The sequence below is a fragment of the Acomys minous genome (assembly GCF_964271855.1).
Source record: "Acomys minous genome assembly, chromosome: 11".
Taxonomy (NCBI): domain Eukaryota; kingdom Metazoa; phylum Chordata; class Mammalia; order Rodentia; family Muridae; genus Acomys; species Acomys minous.
This window is the reverse complement of record NC_140492.1, coordinates 59,577,921-59,601,884: the sequence shown is the minus strand read 5'-3', so window position 1 is coordinate 59,601,884 and position 23,964 is coordinate 59,577,921. Positions and strand designations below refer to the sequence as shown.

Below are 23,964 nucleotides of genomic sequence, written 5' to 3'. Positions count from 1 at the left end.
TGTGATAATAATGAAAGGTTATCTGTTGAAACACTGTTTATAATAGCAAATAACCATTGCCCACAGGCAAGAGCATGGCTGAATAAACTGCTTTATCTACCTGATGAATGAAGCTTCACTGGAGCAAAGTTCTCTAATAAGCAGCATGCAGTCACTTACAGAATGCAGCCTTAAACGATGAAAGCCAAGTTCAGATGAGTGTCAAGGGTGGGAAGGTGGGAGAAACAAAGAGAGACACTTCTCAGAATCTCTTTCTCCTGCTGGTCTGCCTTTAGGACCAAGCCAATGCTTCACATACTGACGAGACCTCAGCGTGCTAGGTCCTTCTTGCAGTACTGTAGATTAAACCAGGGGCTCAGGAACGCCCAGCAGTACTCTATCACTGAGCTACACATCTCTTAGCCCCTGTAGTTCAACCACACCATAAATGCAGAAAGTGAAAAGGAACAGTCAACTTTAGAAAACAATATTCTGGCCAGACATGGTGGCACACGCCTTTAATCCCGGTACTCAGGAGGCAGAGGCAGGCAGATCTCTGTGAGTTAAAGGCCAGCCTGGTCTACAAAGTGAGTCCAGGACAGTACAGGCTATCTCAAAACAACAACAACAACAACAACAACAACCAAACAAAACAAAAAACAGAACTGGGCAGAGAAAGCAAAAGAAAGATGAAACTACAATGTCACTGTGGTGCCAGAGCATACACAGAGGCTCAAAATATGATGTCATGTCAAAAAGACACACCAACATGAAGTCTCAGAGTGCCCCAAAACCCACTGGGCAACCAAGTATTTGATAGCTAGAACCCAAGATATAATAAATACCTTGTGTGTGAGAGAGAGGCAGGCTCTCACTATGCAGTCTTGGCTGGCCTGGAACTTGTTTTGTAGGTCATGCTGACCCCAAACTCATAGAGATTAACTTGTTTCTGTCTCTGGAGTGCTGGGATTAAAGGCCTGAATCACCATGCCCTGTATTATTTTAAAGGGCTACAAAACAGAAAAGGGAACATCTTCCTTACATATAATTTCAAATTAAAACAAAAACAAAAACAAAAAACAAGCTGGGTGGTGGCAGCACACGCCTTTAATCCCAGCACTCGGGAGGCAGAGGCAGGTGGATCAATATGAGTTTGAGGCCAGCCTGGTCTACACGAGAGTCCAGGACAGCCAAGGCTACACAGAGAAACCCTGTCTCAAAGAACCAAGAAAAAGAAAAACCCAAACAAAAAACAGACTAAGTGAAAGAAATAGAAAAACTAAAAGCTGCAACCTCTCTATGTAGCTGATGCAGCCAGGTGTGGTTTCACTCCTATAATCCAAGTGCGAAGGAGGCTGAGGCAGGAAGATCACAGAGAGATCAGCTAAGTAGCCAGGCTCTATCTTAGGGAAAAAGCAAGGGGAGGAGGGTGCCTAGGAGATGCCTCAGTGGGGAAAATGCTTGCTTCACAAACATGAAGACACGACTTTGGGTCCTTAGGATCCACATAAAAACTGGGCACAGCAAGCCATTTCTATAATCCCAGGGCTGGATAGGGTCAAACGACAGATGCCCAAGGCTTGATGGTCAACCAGGCAGCCAAATGAGTGTGCTCCAAGTTAAATGAGAGACACTGTCTCAATAAACAGGGTGGAGAATTTGCATCATGCACTCCCACACAGGCAAGTGTGTCCCTCCACCCACAACTGGAAACTAGAAAACAATGGAGAAATGTCTCAAAGTTCTGAGGGAAAATGATTTTCAACAAGAGAGTTTTAGGCTCATCTAAGAACTCATGAAAACAGAAAAGGTTTTCAGATAGGTGATTTATCAAAGTATATACCTCCCACATACCCTTCTCAAAGGGCCACACGACAAGCACGGTGACAGGATGAAGGAGTAAACCGAGAAGACACAGAACTAGGGACTGTGGAACCAGGGTCACCACTTGCCTAGCATGTGCAATGCCTTGAGTTCACTACTTGGTACTTGAAGATAATAACACTAAAGGCGGGGAGAAAGACAAAGCCAAAAGAAAGGCAAGAGGGCTGGCTAGGGAGAGAGCTCAGTGGTTAAGAGCACCTGTCCTATTCCCAGCACAAGCACGTGACTCACAACCATCCACAACACCCAGGAGGTCCAACACCCTCCTCTGATCTCCACAGGCACCAGACATGCAGACAAAATATGCATGTACAAGTGTTTTTTTTAATGTAAAAGAAAATTGCGGGGGTGGAGTGGTGGTGATAAGAGAGGAAAAAAAAAGAAAAAGAAAAGATGTACAAACTGGGCTTGTAACACCAGCATTTGTGAGGCTAAAACAGGGGACCACTGCAAGTTCAAGGCCAGCCTAATCTACACAGCAGAGTATCGTATTTTAGGAACAGAGCATGACATTTTAAAATATATGTGCAAAAGACTCCTAAACAGGATGAGATTAATAAAACATCTCCCAAGTGGGTGGTTTTCTAAAGGCCTAGCGCACAAATGCTATCTCATGAGAGAAAGCCAAAAGTTAGCCTTCGTATACCAGGGTCTTATCAATAAGCACAAGGCATCTGAGGGACTGAGTTTTTTTTTTTTTTTTTTTTTTGAATGCTGCACACTCAAACTGCACAGATTGCAGTTAAGTTCCAACCACACAAGATCCCGGTATCTTTCTTGGCACCCTTCTCCAAGTAAGCTTATTCTGGACAAAAGGCCAAAGCATAATTAGGAATGCAGCATGTATCCTGAATATTCTTAAACGGCGTTCTAACCAGACCCTTACAAAATCATTTAGTTATTCCAAGTCACTTGTATAGGTATGAGAACATGCCTATGTCCAGGTGGCGAACACCAAACGGCAGCCTGGAGCTTCAACTCAGCTTCTCCAGACTCTAAGTACAAACTCCCATGACCTTTCTGCATCCCACTTCCCCCAACAGAATGGCCCCACAGTGGAATCCGGGTTAGTACTGCCTAGTACATAGAGAATAAAAAAAGTAGTCTCCGGCCATCCTAAAGCCCAAGAGTACCATGCACTGAACACGGTAGGAAGGAACCAAGAGCAAAGAGCAAGTCGAGCTGTCGGATCAAACTCAAACCCCTCGACTTCCGATTCGGCAGGAGCTGGGAGCCTGACAGCGATCTTCAGGCAACGCTTTCCCTAGCTTCGGAAGGAGCGGCCCCGGGCGCTGGTTTTCCGCCAGCCTGGATCGCAAGGCTTGTGCTACAGAGGAAGGAGGAGGGCCGCGGCCCCGGGAGACCAGCGCCCACTAGGCGGCCTGCGTGCGGGCCTCGGGCGGCGCTGAGCTGGCGGGGAAGGGCTGGTCAGCGGCGCTGCGGACGCCTCCTGGCCTGTGCTGCCCCGCTCCCGCTTACCTGCGTTCTTTCCTCCCGGCTCCTAACCCGTCTGCCTGGACGAGCGCTGCAGCGGCCGGGACTGTTACCTCGCCCACACCCACGCCCACGCCCTCGCCCGGAGAAGCCCGGCCAAAGACCCGGGCTCCGGCCTGCTCTCGGCCGGCGAGGCAGCCGAGCTTCCTCCCGGCCGCTACGCGACACCGGCGCCCCGCTTTGCGCGTCACCTCCTTCTTCGCCTTTCCGCCAGAAGCTCCGCCTACGCCGTGTGCGAAGGGCGTGGTTAGAGGCGCCTGCTTCTTGGTGCGGGGTGAACTCCTGCAGGCCTGGGTGTGCCGGGGAGGATTTGGCCGGGAACTGCAATCTAGAGTGGCCCAGGCGTCACAATAGAGGCTTCCGATTTCTAGTCATCAGCTTTACGGTCCGAAAGGAAAAAACAAACCACAGCTGATGCACGATCCACTGAGCCCTCACATTCGTGCTCTGGACTGCAGTTTAAGGTCAGGTCCAGGCTTTCCCAAGTCCCCCTGTTGATCTTACCCCTTGGTAGGGTAAATTACTTCTTTAGCATTTTCCCAGGAGGGCAGGGCCTCCTTCTAGGTCGTAATTGGCCTACCTACCTAATTCAACTCCGGAAGTCTCCAGTGAAGCTTCTCTTTCTGGTTGGGTACTTCAGAGTTCATCCAATGAACTATTTGTTTAAATATAGGGTCCCACTAAGCAGCACTGACTAGCCTAGCCTCCCGACAGCTGGGATAACCTACCGGTGTTCACCACCACGTACAACTCTATAAAATTGTTGCGGAAATCTTTCTAGAACAGGCACACATACACCAATGAGAGAGGCAGAGGAAATGTGTCTGGTGACCCTAAACCAGGACAGCTCCTGAGTAGGTTCGATCCCAGGTACAGTTTGTAGACTCACTTTATAAAAACCACCGGCAAGTAAACAAGGTTTTGCAGAAGAGTACCTGGCAGTGAGCAGGTTGTTAAGGGCAACGACCCATTGTTTCAGCAGGCCATTCTGTTTTAGGTAGCAAGTGAAGTCATGCTTGGCAAATAGGCAGTACAAGCAGTACTTTAAGTAAATCTCTATAAATAAACCAGTATCTAATAATTGGGCTTTTTACTTATTCTACTTCACAACCACTTTTCACTTTTAAATGGAGCATGGTAGCACATAACTGTAGCACATAACATGGTAGCACATAGTCAGAGGGCTGAGGTATGAATTTGAGGCTAGCCAGGTCTACCCAGTGAGGCGATGATTAATGTCAATTGTGAACTGGATTGGACTAAGAAACATCTAAGAGGCCTGGCAGTGGTGATGCAGGCCTCTGAAACCAGCACTCAGGAGGCAGGCAGATCTCTGTGAGTTCAAGGCCAGCATGGTATCAAAAGTGAATTCCAGGACATACATTTACACACACACACACACACACACACACACACTTTAAAAAATAAAAATAAATCTTAAAAAGGGGGGGGGGTTAAGAGGGAGACAGCTCCAAGAATCTTTAAACACTAAAACTAGACCATCCCTGTGATGCTGAATGCATTTGGACATGCAGGCTATCATTTGGACACGTAGAGTATTGTTTGGATATGCAGGTATTGATTGGAGTGTTGCTCAACAGAACTAAGAGAAGACTAAGGCTAGGCTATGACAGGAATGTAAGAATGGAGTAAAAGGTTTAGAAGGTTCTAGAACCTTCAATGCTGTAGCAGTCTGAAGGGCCTCTTTGATCTTGGGGAGTAAGGGTTGGCTAGATTAGGAGGGGTCCAAAGATTATGGGGGATGCTAAAGAGGTTTGGCTGACTTCAAATTCAGCAGTCCAGACACGAAGGTTGTTTGCTAAGCCAAGGAAAGAGAGAAGGTGCTGTTTAGGTTTGCTTGCGTGCTTGTTTGAGGAAGGTGTATCCTGGACATACCCTTTGAGATATGCCATGGGAAGAGGGAGTCAACATGAGACCAAGGTCAGTTACATAGGGAGATGATCTCTGGACCTTTGGAGGGAACACTAAGTATCCCAGGTCAGCCAGAAAATTAAGGACAGTAGTGGCTGTAGAGATGGTTAAGGGCACAGGCACTCTTTAAGAGGTCCTGAGTTCAATTCCCAGCAACCACATGGTGGCTCACAACCATCTACAATGAGATCTGGTGTTCTCTTCTGGCCTGCAGGCACACATGCAGGCAGAACATTGTATACATAAAAATGTATACATTAAAAAAAAACTAAAGACAGTAGAGGTACGCTGTAGAGACAGTCCAAAGAGAGGCAGCAAAGAAGAATTCCTCAACATATTGGAGGGGAGTGCTGGCAGCAGGAGGCTTTGCAAGAGCCTGGTCAAAAAGAAGAGGTCTAGCAGGAAACCCCCAGGGAAGGATGGTCCAGGACATCTGGATGTCAGTGTCTGGCCATAACAATGTGAAAAGGTCTTGACCCAGGACTGAGAAGTGAGAGGTGGAAGGACATGTGAGGGATGGAAGGGGGGAAGAGCTGAGTGAATGAGAACCACAGCTTGCGTAAGCAGGCATACATCTTTGGTAAATGTCTGGCTTTCAGAATGCCAGAATGGGACCAGGTGTGGTGGCGCACGCCTTTAATCCCAGCACTTGGGAGGCAGAGGCAGGTGGATAGCCTTGAGTTTGATGCCAGCCTGGTCTACAAAGTGAGCCAAGGCTAACACAGAGAGACCCTGTCTTGAAAAACAAAAACAAAATGTTGTGTGCAGAGTTTGTTGGTCATAAAGGTGGACTTTGAGGAGTCTGATAAATACAGGTTTAATCCACTGAGTCCATTTGGAGTTAAGAGGGTATTGGATTTGACATAGAAAAATGGAGGGATCCTGTAGTTTGATTAGTACCCATGCCTTTGACCCCAGGAGGCAGAGGCAGAAGGATCTCTGTGATTTTGAGGCCAGCCTGGTCTACAGAGCGAGTTCCAGACTACAGAGGGACCCTGTCTTGAAGGGAAAAAAAAAATTAAATAAAGGGCATCCACACAAGTTAGTCGGCTTGGTGAGGTGCCCACTGAAAAGAAAAGGGACCTGTAAACTGATCTCGGTGAGGGAGAGGAGCAGCCCAGTGAGGTCAGGGGGAAAAGCTCAAGATTTGGCACCAAGAATTCTGAGAAGTCTATCTAGTGGTCTAGTGGATGACTAGTGTGGTGCCAGTCACTGCTGGAGCTGCCTGTGGAGGAAGGCATATGAGGAGCCAGGGAAGGATGGAAGAGAAGCATGGAGAACAGGACTTCCCACATCCCAATTCCCCACTCGGGCCACCACATGCAAGGTCAACAAGATGAGGCAGACAAGAGAGAACACCTCAGGGCAGCACAGGCTCTGGAGGAAGACCTGCACACTGGGCCTCTAGTGTGTGACCTGGAGCCAGGCAGTAGTAATGGGGAAGAGAAGATGGAAGTGTGACGACGACTAAAATTTTCTGTTCTTTCTGCACCCCTCCCCCACAATGGGTAGTCGTTGCTAGGTATATCTAAGGAAACAAGATGAGCACTGGGTGAAAGGATGTCAGCTAATAGAGGAACATCTCCCCTGGGCAGACATTACTCACACAGGAGGGGCAAGGGGAGAGGGGGAGAGAGGAGAGAGATTAAATAAATTTTCTTTGTCAATGATTTTTCAACTGAGGGCAGGGTCTAGCACAGAGGCACATTTCCTGAGTTACCTTGAATTCCATGAGGAACAAAACCTTACAGAAACAGGGCTCACCTCCCCACCGACATGAAGCCAGTGGCTCTCAGCCTTCCTAATGCTATGGCCTTTTAATACAGTTCTTCCCATTACGAGAACCAGGCATAAGATTATTTTCATTGCTACTTCATAACTGTAATTTGGCTACTGTTACAAATCATGTTTTCTGGTGGTCTTAGGTGGTCCCTGGGCAAGGGTCGTTTGACTTTGACACCAGGTTGCAAACCTCTGATCTCCGAGGTTAGCACTGCCTCCTCACAAATTGATAAACGAGCAATGTAACAATGTATCAGACCACCTTGCAGAACTGGAGTTGACTAAACTCTGGGATGGCCTGGACTTCACCTTAACCAGGACTGTTTAGAGTGCACACCAGTTGCACTGTTTAAACCAAGCCCTCGCATCAGGACCTGAGATGAATATTGGACTCTCGAATACAGCTGTGGAACCTTGGAGCGCCATTCATTTCTCTTCTCACCGTGGCCACATTGATAAGTCTCCTGCTTTTCACCATCACACGTCTCTGTATTTGGTGTACTGGAGAGAGGAGGCATAGCCTAGCTGTGAGGGGCTGCTCAGGCAAAATTTCGTCCTTAAAAAACTCTAGTCCTTTTTACAAGACCTTTGTGTTGTGGACAACAGATAATCAAAAGGAAACTAGGGAAGGACACTTGGATTGTACTAGTCCTAACAGTGCACACCTGTAATCGCAGCACTTGGGAGCTACATGGAAGCAGAAAGGTCTGGAGTTTAAGGCCAGCCTAGGCTACATAAGACCCTATCTAAAAAAGAAAAAACAAAGCAACAACAAAACAAAATCCAAAAAAGAAAAAAAAAGAACAATAGCAGCAGTAAAGCAACGAGTTTGAGTTTATTAGGGTTATTTACAGGAATATGGGTGAGGTGTTACTTATAGAAGCGGAAATGACTCAAAGACAGCTGAATCACCAGGGCTCACTGCTCATGAAAGCTGGAAACCTGGAGTGCACTGCACAGCCAACAGGCAGCTTGAGAGGCTGGAGAATGTCTCTTTTCAAGCAGCTAAGATGGTCTGACAGTGTCTCCCAGCAGTCCTCACTACTTATATAAGCTTGGGGAGCGTGGACCCTAACTTGATTAGCCAAGTTGTGCTTTTGTAGCATCCTGGTTTGTTCAGCTATCACTGGGGATATTGTGTCACCACACATCTGCATATGCACAGCACACACTGTGCTGGTTTAGCATTGTCAACTGGACCCAGCCTAGAGTTATCAGAGAGAGGCTTCAATGGAGGAGTTGCCTTGGTCAGATTTGATTGTGGGTATGTCTGTACTGATGACTGATGAAGTGGGGCACAGCCAACTTTGAGTGGTGCCATCTCTTACCAAGTGTGTAGTGGAAGTTTTGGTCTCTTAAACAAAAAAACAAGCCAGGCGTGGTGATGCACGCCTTTAATCCCAGCATTCAGGAGGCAGAGGCAGGCGAATCGCTGTGAGTTCGAGGTCAGCCTGGTCTACAAAGCGAGTCCAGGACAGCCAAGGCTACACAGAGAAACCCTGTCTCAGAAAAACCAAAGATAAATACATAAAAACTCAGTTATTTAAACATGTTTTTGTTTTAACCCCAGGTGTGGGCTATGGGGCTGATTCGGATTGTCCACAGCAGCAGGCTATTTGCCTCATGCAGCTCTGAGAGGGGTGTGATCTTGGCTAGCTGCAAATAGTTTAATTCTGAGGACTCTGGAGAGGGAATAAATGCCAGAACCAGGAGATGGGTGGCCCCAAGAAAGAAGAACGCTGGTGCTCCTCCCTGCTTCTCCTGGTTGCTGTGATACAGTTTTGACAAGAAGTTGGAGGTATCCTGAAATGAAGACTGGACTTGCCCGAAAGAATCAAAGACTGTAGCTAGCAGGAAGTAGGCTAAGAGAACTACATCGTCTCCCCACTAACCTTTTTCTCCTACCAGATGTTGGGGTGACGGAAGGGACTGGGGTGAAGGGAGTTGGAGGTTTAAGAAACCAAAATAAAATAAGATAAAAAGTAGTGCTAACACAAGTGGTCCTGGACAGTGTAAGGAAGTTAACAGACCAGGAGTGTCAGCAGTGTGTGTGAGTGCATGTGTTTTCAAGAAAGGGTCTCACTATGTAGCTCTGGTTGTCCTGAAACGTATTATATAGAGGCTGGCATCACTATGCACAGCAGTACATGTAATTTAAATGTTTTTCGAGACAGGATCTCCATGTGGGGTGCATGCTTTTGCTAATGACTTCTGATTTGAGATGAATCTAGTCTGACACTTTTCTCTCAGATTCACATCTGTTCCCCCACCACTCTCCTCTCTAAGCTAGGATCCCTCATATCTCAGGCTGCCTCAACCTATATAGCCAAGTGTCTTAGGGTTTCTATTGTGCAGTTGTTGAGGCCTGCTCCTTCTGGGTAGCCTAACTATAGCCATTCTTATTTCATGCCTAAAAGCCACATCATCTCAGCTTGTTGCTGATACAGAGAAAAGCTCTCTGTACGAGGTCAGGTCAAACAAAAACTTAAGTTCAACACACTCTATGGCCTTGCTATTCCTAGAAATTCCCCTACCATAAGCTCACCTGCCCCTTACTAGATAAACTCCATTTCGTACCAATTAAATTAAATGTCAGCTAGAACTGCCTTGTCTAGCTAGCTAGCTATGAGCTAAAAGCAACTCAAGTCAGACGTGACTACCCTGTTCCACTGTCACCCTCCCCCCTTACCACCTGCCTCCATGTGTTAAAGTTTTGCTTTTATAGTCTAACTTTGAGAAACAATGTCAGTTTGCTGCCCCCCCCCCAAGTCCACTCTGTGTCCCTGATCATGATCAGTCTTGGGGTGTGCATTGAATAAAACCATCCATAGCTACCTGAGATTGGTGTCTTGAGTGCTCTATGCAGCTTCCTCTGGATCAAACAATGAAACACCACAACCAAAGCAAGCTGGGAGAAAAGGGTTTGACTTGCACTTCCACATTGCTGGTCATCATCTAAGAAGTCAGGACAAGAACTTAAACAAGGCAGGTACTTGGAGGAGCTGACGTAGAGGCCATGGAAGGGTGCTGCTGACTGGCTTGCTCAGTCTGCTTTCTTATAGAACCCGGGCCTCCCAGATCTATCACTAATTAATAAAATGCCCTACAGGCTTGCCTATAACATGATTTTATGGAGACATTTTTTTTTTTCTTTAAAATTGCCCCCCCCCCCCCAGAATTTCTCGGTGTAGCCCTGGCTGTCCTGGAACTCTCTCTGTAGATCAGGCTGTCACGAATTCAAGAGATCCACCTGCCTCTGCCTCCCAAGTGCTGGGATTAAAGGTGTGCGCCACGATGCTCAACCTCACTTTATTTGTTCATTTAGTCACTTACTGTGGTTCAATGTTAGGATTTTATTGTAGACAGGAGGGAGGAGTACTGGGTCTGGAAGAGTCTAGAGCTTTCATGTGGACTCTGCGTATCTGAACTCAGGCCCTGCTCACAAGTACTTTAGCCACATGGCCATTCCTCCCATCCAGCAAATTTGTCACTTTTTTTTTTTTAGTCAGGTCGACTATGCCCAATGTGACACAAGTCATTCAGAAAGACCAAAAAGAGCTGGCAAAGGGCCAGAAAGATGGTTCAGAGGTAAATACCCTTGATGCTCAAAGAGCTGAGTTTAATGCCATAACCCGTGCATAGCAGAAGAGGGTATCAGATCACATTATAGATGGCTGTGAGTCACCATGTGGTTGTTGGGAATTGAACTCAGGACTTCCGGAAGAGCAGTCAGTGCTCTTAATCTCTGAGCCATCTCTCCAGCCCTGTTTTTTATTCTTTATTTATGTGTATTGGTATTTTCTGAGCAGAGGGTATCAGATGCTCTACACATGGAGTTGTAGACAGTTGTAAGCTACCATGTAGGTGTTAGAAATTGAACCCAGGACCTCTGGAAGAGCAGCTAGTGCTGTTAAGGCCAAGCCATCTCTGCAGCCCCCTCTCTCTGTTTCTTCAGAACAGATTTCGCTGTGTAGCCTTGGCTGTACTGGAACTGTAGAGGAGGCTGGCCTCTGCTTCCCAGAGTGTTGGGGTTAAAGGTGTAGGCTCCCACCACCTGGATGAAAACCGTTAAGACTTTTAAATATTTATACTTTTATGCTATTCTGACAAAAAGCGGAAATTTAAGAAAAGAAAATGGAGATGAAAGTTTATTTCTAGCCCTGAAAGAACAAAATTATTCAGTCATCAAATACAGTAGTTAATACCAAAGTACAGTCAATTATTTTGGATTAAATTAGAAATAGAAGGCAATATAAAATTTGAAAGAAAAAAAAAAAAACAGAAATAGGCTACTTTTACCCACCTCACCTCCTACCTATCAAAACAAGAAAAACAAAAACAAACAAAAAATAGTGACTACTATCCAACCAAATATTTTGTACTTCAACCAATTGTTTTTCTTTACAGAATGCACATGTTTGACAGGGTTACAATATTTTTTCTTTCTTTCTTTCTTTTTTTTTTTTTTTTTGTTTTTTGGAGACAGGGTTTCTCTATGTTGCTCTGGCTGTCCTAGACTCACTGTGTAGGCCAGGCTGGCCTTGAACTCACAGCGATCACATGCCTCTGCCTCCCGAGTGCTAGGATCAAAGGTGTGCACCACAATGCCCAGCCAACCATATATTTTCTTTTGCTCTTTGAGTGATGTAAAGCAGTGAATGAGAAATACTCGAGTCTTTTCAAGGCCAAGCCAGTGCTTGAGGCTGCCTCCTAACTCCAACATCATCTAACGCAGCGTCTTTGCTTGATGCTCAATGAAAAAATGACAAGAGAGTAGAAAGTGTATAGATTTTCCCTACACACATGCCATAGAAAGTCCACTTAAACACCTATTATAGGAGCAGTGGTGACAGGAAAACCAATCTGTTTTGTATAGTACTATGAGATTCTGTTAGAAAAAAACAAAACAAAAATGTTTATTTATTTTTATTTTGAGACAGGGTTTCTCTGTGTAGCCTTGGCTGGCCTCAAACTCACAGAGATCTGCCTGCCTCTGCCTCCCAAGTGCTCGGATTATAGGCGTGTGCTACCCATCTAAATGAGTTCTAAGCTAACCAGGCCTATGTAGTGAGACCCTGTCTCAAAAAAGAAAGAACACTTTGTTTATCTCTGAGACTGTGTGTGTCTGTGGGAGTGTGCTTGGGAGTGTACATAGAGGTCAGAAGACAACTTGAAGGAATCGGTTCTGCCCTTTCACCATGTGGGTCCCAGGGATCACCTCTAGTGGCCAGGCTCCGCAGTAAATGCCCTTACAGGGCTCACTGGCCCTGTAACATTTTGGTAATCTATGGATTACATATCTTAGTATGCTTCTAAGATTTTCATATTCAAGACTAGATGCATACTATTTAAACATCTGCCTTCTAACTCTAACCATGTTCTGATAAGGTCTAAAAGCATTCTGGCAGAATACAGTGTACACACTAGTCCCTAAAGAACTACTTCTCAGAAGCTTCAAGCTGCCTGTCAAGGCACAGCATGTTTAGGACTGGTGGTCACTAGACACATGTCAAGCAGCTTAATTCTTTATGCTGAAGGGAACAGGGTTCCTACTTTGCATGAAGGCAGAGCTGTGGCAGTCACGGTGCAGTATGCTGCAGTCACTCTACTTTTTACTGTTCTAGGCAGGGTAAGCTGTTCTGTAAACACAGCTCAAAGAATAAGAGGACACCTTTGGGGCCACCACCAAGTCTGTAGGGTGATAAAAGCAGTCAAGCAACAGTCCCTAATGAAACAAGAGAACTACTAAAGGAGGCTCCAACAGGGATTCTTACTCTAAGATGACAAAGAGAGGGAATACACAGCAAATTATTTTTTAAAAATATCTCAATTCATACAACTGTCTTTTAACAGGATTTCAACATTTTAATTTAAAATTAACTAATAAATCACAATTCTATATTGCTTTAAAGATTATTTTGTTTAAAAATGACACATCTCAAAATTAACCATTACTATTAACTATTACAGGTTAGTTTATCCAGGTCAGGAGAGAATAAACAACAGTGCAGCTCCCTTAACCTCGGAGTCAGGTTTGAATGACAAAGTCCGTTGCCAGCAATGGACATGCAAATTACCATCGAAGAAATTGTAAATACGAACCCCAAACTGCTTCTGTTGAGGAAAAAGCCCTTGTGGAGTCACAGCCTAAGGCAGGGGTGTTGACATGTGTCCCACGTGGTCTCTATGACTTCTTGAGCAGTCATCAGACAACCAGCTCCACCATCTAGCTGGCTTTCTACTTTGTAGGCAGCATCATCATCACAATCTATCCAGACAACTGTTTACAAACAATGCTTACATCCAGAGCTAAAGAGGCAGCACAGCTTCCCACCAGAATACACCAGTTTGTTTCTGTAATTTAGTGACACTTGTAGAAGGACAAATATAGTTGAAAGGAAAATGAAATCACATGGAAAACAGGCCATTAAGTGCTCTAGATGTTGGATTTCACAGAACCTTTTTCTGTTATCAAAACCCTAGTGATCTCTTCTTATTCCGTTATCTTAATGGGCACAACAGGAAACGAAACCCCACCCCTTTCCCCAAATACCCCAAAGAGCAAACTTGTTCACTCATGATCTGTTCTGTACAGAATGACAAGATTGTGTCAAGTTCTTTGTCAGGGGATGGTGGGGACAAGCCTGAACCAATCAGACATTTCTTTTCTATGGCTGCAGGAACACAGAACAGACAATACCTCCTCCACAGGCAAAACAACAAAGCAATAAGGAGAAGCAGAGAAGAGAGAGGGCTGCTAAAAGCTAATGTTAGAGGTCACAGACCTTTCATTAAATCTTTAAAATAAAAAGTATTACTATCAATACACACATTGCAATTTTCTTTCTCCAGTTTTTCTTTTCTTTCTTTCTTTTCTTTTTTTTAAACAATGAATACCTTACTCATTTGGAAAAACAAAAACTGAAGTACCCAACACCTCAAATGATCCATCAAGTAATTTGCTATTTCATCTCTCACAGACAGTAATGTAGATCAGATGAATCTTTACAGTTTACTGCCATAAGCTTCACCTCTACAATATTGATATTTCATTATTACAAGTAGCCTAGAACTCACCAAGATTCAAATCTCATTTGGTTTTTGTAGGTCCCAAATACTTTTTTTAAATTAAAAAAAAAAAAAAAGTCTTTATCTTTTAAATTCTGAAAATTCAATGGTTATCACTTGCCCGAGAGGGTAGAGGGGCTGCATGTGAAATAAGGGTTGATTCAAACAAAAACTGACACCTAAAACTGCAACATATACAGACACACTCATTTCCAAGAGAGCAGCAGGGAAGGGAGTGGCACCAAAGTCACAGAGCCCGGGCTAACAGGCACAGATCACTTTGGTTCCTACAGTCAAATCTGAGGAGAAACAGGGAGAAAAGTCAAAATAGTAAGAACATACAGTCAGTGGGATTTTTTTTTCTCTGTAACAATGATTTAGTTATAAATATAGATTATTAGTCCTCTTTCTATACATGTAACAAATGTCAAACTGACCACTATGAAATTCTAAAGTTGACTCTTTCACATTTGTTAAAAAAGGTAGAAAATCACATACTTTGCCCCTTTCAGTTTAAGCTCTGAACTGAAATACTACACATACAACAGCTGTCCTAACCTCTATAAAAAGTTGAAACCTGTCAAGCTCCTTTGCCAATATAAAGAGCTACATAATTTCTATCATCACATCTGCCTTGAATTTAGGCATGAGAAAAACTCAAAGCAACAACTCAAAGGTACAGGTTGGAGGAAAGGAAGGTTACGGAGAGAGAAGACCAGCAGATGAAATATGCAGAAAAACTCGAATCTGATATTCAAGTATGAAAAATACCCCAAAGGAGACAACGAACAAGATCTACTGTAGTGAGAGTCATCAAAACAGTGTGCGAACGTCAAGCACTGTCTGCTGGAAAATGTAAGGCTAGCGATGCAGTCCATGACTCCTTTTGGACCCTACAGCAGGGGCTCATCTCAAAGTCATAACTCTCTTACTGCAATTTTTTTCTTGGTCATCTTTAGAAAATAGTAGTTTGCTTGCTTTTCTCCATGTGATGCAGACTGTCTCTTTACACCCTTCAGTGTAACAATTTCATGTATTAAAAGACTTCTCTTAGAAAATGGATAAAAGAATATGAGGCCTCAATGATGACATTAGCGGTTACTCTTCATTGCTTCTTTAGCTGCCAGGATCAGTGGCGTCAAGCTAGACAATGGTTTGGCCAGTTTCAGGAAGGGATGCTGCAACCAGAGGGGAGAAAGGAAGCTTAGCTTAGAAAAGTTGCACATTTAGAAACTAAAGCCCACAAACTACCTATGGAGCATCATATTAATAAACTGAACATGTACTCTGATTCCTAAATTCCCCCCCCCCTCTTTCTCTCTCTCTCTCTCTTAGTTTTTTGAGACAAGGTTTCTCTGTGTAGCCTTGGCTGTCCTGGATTCACTTTGTAGACCAGACTGGCTTTGAACCCACAGAGATCCACCTGCCTCTGCCTCCCGAGTGCTGGGATTAAAGATGTGCGCCATTACCACCCGGCTGATTCCTAAATTCTCATACTCAGCACATGAGTTCTATAGCTCCAAGGAGAGTTGGTTTGTGTGTGGCCTCACAACCCACAGCAGTCTCCTTGCCTACTATCTAAAAAGACACTCCCTTTCCTCCTCCTCTTTGCTTTTCAGTTTTTTGAGATAAGGTTTCTCTGTGTAGTCCTGGCTGACCTTGAACTCAAGAGCTCCTTGGAAGGCTGGGATTAAAGATGTGCGCATCATCACGCCCAGCTCCTTTTTATTTCCTTAAATTACAGTGTGTGTGTGTGTGTGTGTGTGTGTGTGCGTGCGTGCGTGTGTCTTGCTAGGGATCAGACTTAGGCATTCAGGCTTGGTGGCAAGTACTTTCACCCAGAGAGCCATTTCAGCAACCCCTAGTGAGTTTCTCTAACTGCATAACATGTACAGACTTAAGGGCACCGACACGGCTCAGAAGGCAGAGTGCCCGCCTTCCATGCGTAGAGCCCGGGTCAGTCCCTAGCACTGCCCAGGCGGAGGCTCAAGATCATTCTGTATCTTCAAGCACATCAGTGAGCTGTAGGCCAGTGGGCACAGAGGTAAATGAATAGTGCAATAAAATAGTTCTTCAGAGTTAAGACCCATAAAGATTCTCATGACAGAATTGGACAGGTCCAAGAGCTGATTAATTACAGAAACTTACTACTATGATAAAAAAAAGTTATGCAATTAAAAAAAAAATCTTTTTTAAAGGCCAAGGAGATAGTTGTACTTTAAGGGTAAAGGTACTTGCTGACAAGTCTGATGATCTGTGTTCCATCCCTAAGACCTACTTGGTGGAAGGAGAGAACCATCTCTTGCCAAGTTTCCTCTATGCATGTCTGTATGCACACACGCATGTACTCACACAGCTAAAAATGTAAACTTTCCTCACAGAAATGAAAGTCTAAAATGCAGTAGCTGCCAGACTCTTGGCAAGAGAATAGAGAAACATCAGCACTATGAAGTCCATCCCCCCAAAGTTATCTTCTAAGTTTACCTGTAACAGTTCTTTGGCCGAACCCCTTTTCTCCACATCCATTTCCAAACACCGATTTAAGAAATCCCGAAATATTGGGGAAAGTTTTTCTGGATTCTGAAGTTCAGGAGTTCCATTTGTTGCTATCAGGTATAAGGCCTAAAAATAGAACATTTTGGCAATTAAACGAGAGTGCATCAAGTGTCATACTCTGGCCTGTCGCTCTGTGCTCTCTAGTGGCAGCTTTTTTATTCCCCACAACTGAGGGACTAGAGAAGCTAAGGGCTTTGGTCCCTCACTGCTCTTTGAAACCAGCAGCACCCACCTCCTACCTCATGCTGCTGCTGGGCTACGGATCTCCCCTTGTTTCAGTACGAAGTCCAGGTGACCCCTCCTCACTGTAGCTCTTTGCACTGTGGTCTCCAATGTTATTCCAGTCTTGATCTGTGGTGCTATCAGCAGCCACAGACAAACGCGTCACAGTCCCTGACCTCTTCTCCCATGTGCTTCCTCAAACGTATGCTTACAGGCACACCTTCCCTTCACCACGACTAGTAACTGCAATGACTAACGTATTCCACAGTTCAGCCTTTTCACCCAAGCACCCAGCAATTCTGTGACAACACTGAGCCCCAGGCCCCCTTCCCAGTGTCCATCATTTCCTTTTGTGTGTACCTCTGTGGTGTGCATAGTAGGGACAGAACCCCAGGGCCTTGTGCCACTGAGCTTCACTGTCAGCTCATGTCACTTTGCCTACTTTACTTCACAGTATTCACTTGGTTGAATGTGGTGAAAGTTCTAATCGCTTGTTCCCTCGGTCTATGCAGCTAAAGTATGGTGTTCAAAAGGCAAAACCATTAAAATTGACATCTGCTTAAGCATTCCAGAGGCAGAGTCATGACAATCACTTGGTCAATGTATAGTAAGTTTTAGGCCAGGCAGGGCTTCACAGTACCCTCCACCTTTACACCCCCACCCCAAAAAAAAACCCAAAACCAAAACTCAGAAAAACCCACAACCCAAATAAGGTAAAAAAAAAAAATACCACCCAATACCTCATATAGGCTTAGTGCTTCCAACAACCACAAAAGATTTCCCTACTCCATTTACTCTCATTTGTGTGTTGGGGGGGGAGGGGGTGCTCAAGAAAGGGGTTTTTCTATGTAGCCCTGGCTGTCCTGGACTCACTCTATAGACCAGGCTGGCCTTGAACTCACAGAGATCTGCCCGCTTCTGCCTCCCTGAGTGCTCAGACTAAAGATGTGTGTCACTACCAGCAGGCTCCTCTTCTTCCTCGGTATATTTCATTTCTCATGACTAGACTGACATTAAGATCAGTGAACAGGCCGGGCATGGTGGCGCACACCTTTAATCCCAGCACTTGGGAGGTAAAAGCAGGAGGGTCTCTGTGAGTTCGAGGTCAGCCTGAACTACAAAGTGAGTCCAAGACAGTCAAGGCTACACAGAGAAACCTTGTCTTGGGGGGTGGGGTGCACGATGTCGGGACGGACAGTTTTCATTGTGGCTCAGACAAGGTCCATACTAGAAAATAATGCCTTCTCTCATCCATCTCTCTCTTTTATTGTATTTCATGTGTATGGCTGTTTTTGTCTGGATGTATGTCTGTATATCACGTGTATGTCTAGTGCCAGTGTATACAAGAGGATGTTGGATACCTTGAAACTAGAGTTACAGATGGTTGTGAGCTGCCATGTGAGTGCTGGGAACCTAACTCAGGTCCTCTGCGAGAGCAGTCTGAGCTCTTAACTGCCAAACTCTCTCTCCAGGCCCCCTCCTTGTCTCTTGAGACAGCATCTTTAGTCTTTAGCCCTGGCTGGCCTGGTACTCACTATGTACCTGAGCCTGGCTTCAAACTTATGGTTATCCACCTCCCTCAACCTCTTAGTGCTGTATTATAGGCTTAAACTATTGTAAGGAAATTTAAAGAAAGCAGAGCAGTAGACTCTCATCCCCTCAGCTACTGGAATACACAGTCCACTCTTCCGTGTGATACACACCTTAACATTATCATTTGGCATCTTATCTCAGAGATCTAACCTGTCCACTGTCCTGGAACATAGGGGCCAAGGTTTACTGGTGGTACCTTGCTCTACACAGGGTACCTTAATGTGTAGGGAAAGAGACCTAATGGCTTGGTTTGTGGCTCAATCGATGGAATGCTTGCTTAGCATGCACGATGCCATGGTTTCAGTTCTCAGCAACATATAAAACTGAGTGGTAGTAGTACACATCTGTATTTCCAGTACTTGGGAGACAAAGGCAGGAGAATAAGAAATTCAAGGTCACCTTCAGCTACAAAACCCCACACACTGTAACAAAAAGAAAACAACAACAACAAAACCCCAAACACCTATTTAGGGTACTTCTGTAGAAAGGTGATTACATTTACATACATAAAACCGTAATTCTGGCAGGGTGGAACTGGGAGGAGAGGAGGGAAGGGGTTACGACCAGGATATACAGTGAAAAAATAAAAACACAATGAGCCGGGCGTGGTGGCGCACACCTTTAATCCCAGCACTTGGGAGGCAGAGGTTGGCGGATCGCTATGAGTTCCAGGCCAGCCTGGTTTACAAAGTGAGTCCAGGACAACCAAGGCTACATAGAGAAACCCTGTCTCAAAAACCAAAACCAAACCAAAACAAACAAAAAACAAACAAAAATCTATATAACTTACTATCCCAAATCTACAAACTTTTGAACTCTCTACTCTGTAACTCAGAAACAATACAATTTTTAGATACAGAGAAAGAGATTAGATTTCACCAACCATATTATAAATTCTTATACAATGGCTGACATAACCAAGTGCAAAATATGTTTTGAAGAAAAGTATTTTTTTCTTGGTCCTGAGTGATGGCTTGTGGAAAAGGTACTTGCTGCCAAGCCTGACAGTCTGAGTTAAATCTTAGGACCCACACAGCAAAGGGGAGAAACCCATCCCTACAAGTTGTCCTCTGACCTCCACACATGTGCTGTGGCATGCATATGCGCAAAACTTTTTTTTTTTTTTTGGTTTTTCGAGACAGGGTTTCTCTGTGTAGCCTTGGCCATCCTGGACTCACTTTGTAGACCAGGCTGGCCTCGAACTAACAGTGATCCGCCTGCCTCTGCCACCACACCTGGCCATTTTTTTTTTAAAGAGGAAAGCAAAGTATTTTCTTACAGTAAGGTTAGTGCTTTATTGGTCTTACCCGTAAAGGATTTTCATTGAGGTATGGAGGCTCTCCTTCAACCATCTCAATAGCCATGATGCCCAGAGACCATATGTCAACTTTGGGGCCATAGGCTTTCCGTGTAACCACCTCTGGTGCCATCCAGTATGGCGTTCCAACCATAGTACTGCGTTTGCTCTGCTCAGGGGTGATCTGGGCACAGAAGCCAAAATCAGCTACAGAATAAAGCAAAGCACCAGGTTAATGGCTTCAGTGGATGCCTCCATCACGTTCAGTGCAGCAGATGTGGCTGCACTTCAGTCACTTACCCTCTTCTTGGTAGAGTGTGAAAACACAGCCAAGCAAGGTGAGTTGTTGCTGTTGTTGTTATTATTATTATTATTAGTTTTTCTTTCTTTTCTTTTTTTTTTTTTTTTGGTTTTTCGAGAAAGAGTCTCTCTGTAGCCTTGGCTGTCCTGGACTCACTTTGTAGACCAGGCTGGCCTCGAACTCACAGCGATCCGCCTGCCTCTGCCTCCCGAGTGCTGGGATTAAAGGCGTGCGCCACCACGCCCGGCCCCCATTATTAGTTTTTCAAGACAGAGTTTCTCTGTGTAGCCTTGGTTGTCCTGGACTTGCATTGTAGACCAGGTTGGCCTCGAACTGACAGGGAGATTAGCAGCAATCCCTCTGCCTCCTGAGTGCTGGGATCAAAGGTGTGTGCCACCACATCCAGCTCTAATGCAGTGTTCAGAACATGGAAATTGTATTTTTTCTTTTTTTGGTTGGTTGGTGTTTTTTAATGCCTTCTTTTAACATTTATTTTGTGTATGTAGGGTGTATGTGTAAATTTACAGGACAATTTTTAAAAGTTTATTTTCTCTCACTGCATGGGTTCTGGGAACTGATTCAGGTTGTTAGTGTTGATAGTACACACCTTTACTGGCTGAACCACCTGGCCAGCAGGAGCTTACATTTAAGCAAAGCTCACTATTATCCAACTTAGCAGAAGGCCACACTTACTGCAACTGTCTCATTTACACTCACACAAGGCCTATTGTAGTGCCTGATGCTAAACAAACTGGGAAGGGAAGTTACAACTTTTTCTTTCCTTCTGCTGTTAAATCTATCTAACTCCTTAACTGACTAATTTTTAAGAAATTGCTTATGATGCATCTTTACAGGTTAAAAAAAAAAGAGATTTATTTATTTATTATGATGTATACAGTGCTCTGTCTACATGTACACCTCTAAGCCAGAAGAGGGCATCAGATCACATTATAGATAGTTACGAGCCACCATGTGGTTGCTGAGAATTGTACTTAGGATCTCTGGAAGAGCAGTCAATGAGTGCTCTTAACCTCTGAGCCATCTCTCTAGCCCTCCTTATTTTTTAGATTTTATTCTGACAGGGTTTCATGTAGCCTAGGCTGTCTTTGAACTCAAGATGTAGTAAAAAATGACCCTGCAGGCCAGGAGTGGTAGAACATGTCTTTAGTCCCAAAGACTGATAGGGAGGCAGAGGCAGGTGACTCTCAGGCTAGCCAGGTTTACATATTGAGTGCATGGCAGCCAAAACTACCAGTGAGTTACACCTTGTTTCAAAACAAAAACAATAATAACAAAAGCAATACTCTAAAAAGAATTACCTTGAGCTCTTGAGCAACCTAACTTAACTTTCTGAGTGCAGGATTACAGGTATGTGCTGCTATGTCTATCTGGCATCCAATGACTCCTTATGTAAGCTGTTAGCAAGTGGCATTGTAGCCCTTAGACTTTAATAATACATTTACTATTTATAAGTACTTATAAATAGTATCAATAAGCTCTTTGGTTTATTTTATTTTGTTAATTTGTTTTTAAAAACTTTATTTTCTTTTTCTGAATATGAGATTGGCTTTGAACTCACTGGAATTAAAAACATGTGCCACCACACCTGACTTTATTTCTGGCTTAGTGAAGACAGGGTCTAATACTGCTGACCTCAGATTAGCAGCAATCCTTCTGCCTCAGCTTCTTGAGTATTGGAATTATAGGCATAGGCCCCCCCAAAACTATTTTTATCTTCTCATTTTAGTACATTTATCAATTGAAATCTTCGTTTTTCTTTTCTTTCTTTGTTTTGTTTTTTGAGACAGGGTTTCTCTTTGTGCCCTGTACTCCCTTTTAGTCCAGGCTGGCCTCAAACTCGCAGTGATTTACCTCCTGAGTGCTGGGATTACGGGCCTGTGCCACCATACCTGGCTCTTGACTTGAAATTTGAAATTGAGAACTCTTGGGTCTTGCTGAGTACTTCACAGCACTGTGGGGTTATGGCCCCAGAGGATAAAAGTCTGGCTGTTTCATGGTCTTCCTGTATCTGACAGATAAGATCTTAAGGAGAGGATTCTTTCCATGTCACCCCTGAGGTCAAGGTCATACAGTCTTCCTCTGATTAGACTATCTCCACAAAATTCCAAGAGGGTGAAGAAGCAGACTGAGAAAAATACTCCACACCAGTCCCAACTCTCCTATAAAGCAGAACCAGTGTCCAGGTTCCCAGAGACCAGTCCTCTGCCTATTACTTTGCTTTACTTTAATCTCCAAAAGTAGTTACCAATATTAGTATTTTTCTTATTGTACATCTGCAAAAACACACAAAAAGAGATCAAGTAGCTTGCTCAAAATGGTCATCGAGTAGTAACAGATTTGTTGTGAGCACAAGTTGCCCAGTTCACTATGCATGTTTAACCAGCAACCCACCCTTCACTGTCCATCAGATATAGTAATAGAACATCACTTCACTGTTACTCACTAAGCTTAACGGAGCCTTCCATTCCCAAGAGCACGTTGTCACTTTTGATGTCTCTGTGGATCACTTGATTAGCATGTAAGAACTCCAACGCCTGTAAACACTGAACAGAGAAAACACCTATCGATGAAACAGCCCAACCAGTCTAAAAGAGGTCACATACAGCTACAATGGCCCGAGTGCTGCTCTGCCTACTAGCAGACCCTTCAGGATTCAACATTTTTAGAGAAAAGATATCCTCTCATCTGCAAAGTTAAGAAAACCAAACAAGAGCCGGGCAATCCCAGCACTCGGGAGGCAGAGGCAGGCAGATCGCTGTGAGTTCGAGGCCAGCCTGGTCTACAAAGTGAGTCCAGGACAGCCAAGGCTACACAGAGAAACCCTGTCTCGGAAAAAAAACAAAAACAAAAACAAAAAACAAAACAAAATAAAACAAAAAAGAAGAAAACCAAACAAAGCCACAACTTTGGCAGGGCATGATGCAACATGCCTGTAATCTCCACACTGGGAGGTTGAGGAAGGAGACTGGAGAGTTCAGTGGTAGTTTTAGGCCCAGGAATCAGGATGCAGAGGCAGGTAGATCTTTGTGAATTCAAGGCCAGCCTTGTCTGTACAGAGGGAATGCTAGGAGAGCCAAGGCTACACAGAGAAACCTGTATCAAAAAACCAAACCAAAACAAACAAAAAACCCACCAAAACAAAAAATCCCAACAAGAACAAAAACCAAAAGAAGTGTCAAAACAAGTATTTTCTTCTACTGTCTGACCTCTATTGTGTAGCAGAGGATAACTCCTGATCCTCCTGCCTCAACTTGCACAGTGCTGGGATGACAGGGAGGGGCTGCTATGCTAGGCTTATTAAACAATGCCTCAATTATGTCCTTGGTCTCTGCTTACTTTGGGGGAAGGCAGGTTTTTTCCTGTACCCCAAGCTTGGAGCTCCCAGTAATCCTGTTGTTTCAGTCTCACAGAGTACTAGAAATACAGTACAAACCATGGTACCTGGAGATTGTTTGTCGCCCCCACTGATTTTTAAAAAACATTTTAATTTTAATTATGTGTGGGAAGCACGAGTTCAGTGCTTTTGGAGGCCAGAAAAGGAAATGGGATCCCTTGGAGTTGGAGTTACAGACAGCTAAAAGTCACCAGATGTGGGTGCTGGGAACCAAACTATGGTCCTATGCAAGAGCTGGAAGCATTCTTAACCACTGAGCCATCTTTCTGAGCACCACTTCCCACTAATTTTCAAAACTTTGTTTTTAGTGGCTTCACTTATAAAACAATCACTGGGCCTATTTAACTTCTAGGCCTTCTCAGGTTTAACTGCCTGAAGCTACACTGCAGGTGGTAGGCATACACAGGTTTTTAAGAAATTATCTCAACGTTAAGTGGACCT

General features: G+C 44.3%; 3 protein-coding genes across 4 annotated transcripts in view; 1 reads left to right on the top strand and 2 right to left on the bottom strand.

Moving 5' to 3' along the window:
* Positions 1-3,523, bottom strand: part of SENP5 (SUMO specific peptidase 5) — a 36,140-nt gene extending 32,617 nt beyond the window's left edge. The window contains exon 1 of one of the 2 annotated variants that reach the window (XM_084800911.1): positions 3,343-3,523. The gene's annotated coding sequence lies outside the window, so the exon portion shown is untranslated. The remainder of the gene's footprint in view (positions 1-3,342) is intronic. The other variant, XM_084800910.1, reaches the window with a different exon arrangement.
* Positions 1-8,675, top strand: part of NCBP2 (nuclear cap binding protein subunit 2) — a 52,648-nt gene extending 43,973 nt beyond the window's left edge. Inside the window, exon 5 of the mRNA XM_084800918.1 lies at positions 8,642-8,675. Coding sequence (XP_084657044.1) covers positions 8,642-8,660 — 19 coding nt within the window. The 3' untranslated portion in view covers positions 8,661-8,675. The remainder of the gene's footprint in view (positions 1-8,641) is intronic.
* Positions 8,676-11,206: 2,531 nt separating this feature from the next.
* Positions 11,207-23,964, bottom strand: part of PAK2 (p21 (RAC1) activated kinase 2) — a 62,420-nt gene continuing 49,662 nt past the window's right edge. Inside the window, exons 12-15 of the mRNA XM_084802264.1 lie at positions 22,573-22,672; positions 19,818-20,014; positions 16,624-16,761; positions 11,207-15,317 (exon numbers count right to left, since the gene is read on the bottom strand). Of these exons, the coding sequence (XP_084658390.1) occupies positions 15,231-15,317; positions 16,624-16,761; positions 19,818-20,014; positions 22,573-22,672 (522 nt within the window). The 3' untranslated portion in view covers positions 11,207-15,230. The remainder of the gene's footprint in view (positions 15,318-16,623; positions 16,762-19,817; positions 20,015-22,572; positions 22,673-23,964) is intronic.